This window comes from Phoxinus phoxinus (genome assembly GCF_949152265.1).
Source record: "Phoxinus phoxinus genome assembly, chromosome: 21".
Lineage (NCBI taxonomy): Eukaryota > Metazoa > Chordata > Actinopteri > Cypriniformes > Leuciscidae > Phoxinus > Phoxinus phoxinus.
The window spans coordinates 1,585,140-1,590,139 of record NC_136896.1 but is presented as its reverse complement, the minus strand read 5'-3'; the positions used below and the strand labels follow the sequence as shown (position 1 = coordinate 1,590,139).

At 41.4% G+C, this 5,000-nt stretch overlaps 1 protein-coding gene across 1 annotated transcript in view; it reads left to right on the top strand.

Moving 5' to 3' along the window:
- The first annotated feature begins 577 nt into the window (after positions 1–577).
- tbata (thymus, brain and testes associated) overlaps positions 578–5,000 on the top strand; it is a 17,324-nt gene continuing 12,901 nt past the window's right edge. Inside the window, exons 1-4 of the mRNA XM_079595097.1 lie at positions 578–702; positions 1,677–1,856; positions 3,198–3,359; positions 4,562–4,656. Of these exons, the coding sequence (XP_079451223.1) occupies positions 1,682–1,856; positions 3,198–3,359; positions 4,562–4,656 (432 nt within the window). The 5' untranslated portion in view covers positions 578–702; positions 1,677–1,681. The remainder of the gene's footprint in view (positions 703–1,676; positions 1,857–3,197; positions 3,360–4,561; positions 4,657–5,000) is intronic.

Sequence of the window (5,000 nt, the reverse complement as noted above, 5' to 3'; positions counted from 1 at the left end):
AAGCACCGTTTAGCTTCTAGGTCTTCAATGACAATTGTATTGAGATATGTGAAGTGTTTGTCGTGGTTTTCGGAGTTGTCTAAAGAATAGAATAATACCTCCTAGTAACGTAACTGCATTTTTTTTTTGTAAAAACGTTATGTTTATGCATCGGGCTAATTCAAACAAAGACTGATTGTGCTTTTACAATATGAACTCTGGGCTATGCTCGCTAACATAACATTAAATTCTTTATCTTATTTTTCGTTTTTTACTACAAACTATAAAGCAGTGGACTATAATCATTATTATAATACAATTTAATTGATAAAAGCATCATTGCACTCCGTGTTAAAAATAAGTATTATCTCTGTAAACACTGCTGGGTCATCTGACCAATCAACGCAGATTAGCGTCGCGCAAAGGAGGGGTTTGGAAAAACGAGTCGTTGAACGAATCATTTGGGAGTCGGTGAGCAAATCAGGTAAAAATAAATGCATATTATACGAAAACAAAAGTGTTTTTTGTCATTGCATGCATGTAAAACTGTTGTTGGGGACTCCCTAAACAACATTAGGAACATTTTAAATGTCATAATAGGTGCCCTTTAAAACACTGAGAGCAGGTGTGTTTAGCGGTGTCTGCTCTGCTATTGGAGCTTCAGGGTTTCTTTGTCCAGAGTCTCTAAGCAACAACAGCAAACAGAAGAAACAGTGAACTGAGGTGAGCACAGCATTCATCGTACTTACAAATGACTTACATTTCATATTCAAAAATAAATGCATGAATGAAGACTTCTAAAATCTCTAAGATAACTTTGTGTGTCTAAGTATAGCTAAAATAATGAAGCACTGTCTGTTAAAGTCAAAGGAAGCGAGTAAAGCAGTTTTTCCCGTGTGTTGTATATTCAGCTCGTTTAACCGGTGAATATTTTGCTGCTGTAAAACAAATGAGCATTTGGAATATTTTAAAGGGGTGGTATAATGGCCTTGTCACAAGATGTAAATTAAGTCTCTGATGTCCCCAGAGTGTGTGTGTGAAGTTTTAGCTCAAAATACCCCACAGATATTTTTATATCGCATGTTAAAGTTGTCACTTTTTGAGGGTGAGCAAAAACACACCGTTTTGTGTCTGTCCCTTTAAATGCAAATGAGCTGCTGCTCCCGGCACAGGGGGCGGAGCTTCAAGAGCTCGTGTCCTTTTACCTCACACACACACACACACACACACACACTGTACATTTCAAAATCGTTTAGCCTTTTATGTTCAAACCAGAGTCAGACAATGATGGAGAGACTCGAGAAGAAGTGACACATGTAGAAGAACAGGACATTTCTGAATGGTTAGTTGATGAATTTATGTAGATTATGTGTAGTTATCTTCTAGTCATTGATTAGCATATTCTGTCTTGATAATCTATAAATCGTGTTCCCGGGGGCGGGGTTTATGTAAATTCTAGGGTTGGTGATGTCACTAACCCGGGAGGAAGCTCGTGTAGTTCCTACCAGCCGTTTGTTGTAGTTCTTAAAAAGCGATTTCTTTAAAAGCAAATATCTCCCTTTGCTCTGAACTTTGAGCGTTGTAACTTTGCAGATGTTGTTTATGACCAAACAGCAACATTACACACTAACTACAGTTAGAAAAGTGAAATCATAATCAATCACCGCTTTAACATGACCTTGGACTTTTCCTTGCAGAGATAATGGAGACGTCAGATGAGCAAGTGAATGATCCGCAGAAGAGTCCCGAGCCGGTGTTTGAGAGCGCGAGCACGAGCAGGACCTCCACTAGAGGCAGTCTTCGCTTCGGGACGCTGAGCCATCACTCCTTCTTCTCCAGACACAATCCTCATCCACACAGAGTCAGGCATATGCAAGGTGAGCCGCTCCGGACACACAGACTTGCGTCAAAACTGAGACAATCAGCAGTAGGGGGCGTGTCCATTCATGATGTGGGAGGAGAAAGAGTGAGTCAATCAGCAGTAGGGGGCGTGTCCACTCATGATGGGGGAGGAGAGAGAGTGAGCCAATCAGCAGTAGGGGGCGTGTCCACTCATGATGGGGGAGGAGAGAGAGTGAGCCAATCAGCAGTAGTGGGCGGGTCCTCTCATGAGAGTGAGAAAGTGAAGAAAGACTGTAGAAAGAGAGATGGCTGAGAGACATTACAAAAGAGAAAAGGTCAGAGGAATATCACTGGGTTTTGATCAGGCAAGAGCTTTACAGTCACGTGTTGATATTAGTAAATCTTTCCAGCGCTGGAGAGACACAAGCCCTGAAAACAGACGCAGAGGAACTTTTGAATTTAAAAATGTGCTAGTAAATTAACAAATGAGAATGAGTCACTGAGATTTTTAGATCATATTTCTCATTTTTTAGGTTCAGCAACACCAGCCAAACAAAATGGCTACTACATTTAATGCATGTGTGATAGGCTATGAAAAATATGATTAAGCTCCACAGATTTTCTTATATAGATTGAATCCGTTTGAAACCATTCATTCTTAAAGTTGAATACTAGATTTGTCATGTCCATAATGTTGACACATAACGAGTGATAAAGATGAGGAGAAATATATTTCCTGATAAAAGCAATCGGTAAATGCCCGATGAAAAGATTCATCCATGTTTATTTCTCACTGCTTTATCATGCTGTCACGTCCCTCGAGAATCAGTGCAGGAATCCTGACAGCAAAAGCTTGTGTGTTTTAGGCCTTATTATCATCATAAAGGCAACAGGCACATTTGGAAAGTGACAGCATGTTAATCTGTTCTTTTGAATGACTTTTACCTCCTGGTGAACAAACGCAACTTTTCATTCTCACGCAGTTTTCACACTGAATGCGAGGAAGTGTGAATATGTGCAGGTCTGTATTTGAACCGTTCTGCCCACAACTCACTAATTTAGCCTGAAACATGATATGCAATTCATTTCGCTGTAACATCAGAATGAAATCGAGCACAAACAGGCCTCGGATCACATTTGTTCTACACGGAAATGCATGCAAAGCTCAGCGTCAAAACAACACACACATCTTAGACCTTCATGCACCTTCATCACAGCTTGATAACTTCCCGCCTCCAAGATCCTGTGATCATTTCCTTTAGCATCTGATTAAAACCTGACTTTAATCCTGCAGCCACAGCGGGCGTCCAGTGTGTGTTACGCCGCATGAATCCAGGCCAGGAGCGATGAAAGCACTCGGTCTCTTCTTTCCTCAGGGTTGAACGGCAAGCCGGTGTGTATGGTGAATGACGACTGGTTCGGCTTCACTCCTCTCTGTCCACATCCACTCATTAAAAGTCAAGTGTGTGTCAGTGGGAGCCGTTCACCTGCGTTTCTCACCCCGGAGATCAGCTCGGATCGATCCGGACCGCGCGCAGGTACAGAACTGCTGTATTACAGGAACATGCACGTGTTTATGTGTCGTACAGGAATAGATCATCCACAACGACCGTCTCTGTTTTATCACCCTCATGTTGCACTGAACCCACACCACTTTCTTTATTCAGGGAGCACAAAAAGAGAAGCTAGTTTGTCATGTGTGTGTGTGTGTGTGTGTGTGTGTGTGTGTGTGTGTAAAAGGAACAGACTTACATTTAAGTTATTCATTGAAAATCTTTCAAATCTCATTTGTGATACTTATACAAGTTTGAGTTTTGAATGGTTCAGAGTTTTTTGTTCTACCAACCACCTAGTAACACCATAGCAACCATCAAAAATACCTTAGCAACCGCCCTGAACACCCTAGCAACCGCCCAGAATTGCCCTAGCAACCACCTAGCAACCACCCAGAACACCCTAGCAACCGCCTAGAACATCCAGAACACCGTAGCAACCGTCCAGCAACCACCCAGAACACGCTAGCAACCACCCAGAACACCCTAGCAACCGCCTAGCAACCGCTTAGCAACCACCCAGAACACGCTAGCAACCACCCAGAACACCCTAGCAACCGCCCAGAACACCCTAGCAACCACCTAGCAACCACCTAGCAACCACCCAGAATACCCTAGCAACCACCTAGCAACGCCCTAGCAACCACCCAGAACAACCTAGCAACCGCCTAGCAACCACATAGCAACCACCCAGAACACCCTAGCAACCACCCAAACAACATGAATAAGCCATATCTCACCACCAGAACATCGTACAAACATGGTTGTTGGCTCGTATCGTGTACCACACTCTAGCAACCGAGTGGTGAGTTTTGCCACTGCAAGCACCATTCACATTTTCTTCTGGAAATGTACGTTCTAGTTGTATTATAGTATTTATTATAGTATATAGTATATTTATAGTAATACTACTACTAATAATAATAATAATTTATTAATAATACTTTTTTATTAACTTTTATGAATGAAAAGTGAAAAGACAACATTTGAAACTTCAAACAAAATAATGACTTACCACAGTTTTTTTTTTATTCATTTTTTACAACAGAGGGATAAAATATTTGGTCACACTTTACTTAAACCCTTTATATAGCCTACTGTATAATGCATTATAAGGGTATTTTTATGCATTAATTATGCCTTTTAATGCACTATATATTCATCTTCACCCATCTTTGTCTCCACAGCCCTCATTTCTGAAAGCTGGCGTGAGGAACTGAAGGATTTGGCCACTAAAGTCAGTCTTTCAGCGGCCGCTGAGACCCACCATGATAAGAAAGAGGTACTTGACCTATGACCTTTCAGCTTCAGCAGGCTTTCATTACTGTACTGGGCTTCACAAATGAATAAAACACTGAGTGATGCACAGATAATGTTCACAAACAAATGATCATGAAGCGGAGAATGCAACGTTTTGAGTTGAGACTTCTCATCTGAAGTGTGAAGTGCTCAGTACCGCAGTAAAGACCAACGCTTATTCATGCACACACACAAAGCTTTACAGTCACAGTTTAAAAATGTAACACCCACATCAAACATCAGCTTTTAAATCACAATGGCACATCATGCATCGCAAAACCAGGAAAGCCAGAGTTTCGAGCACATTGCACACAATACAGATTTGTC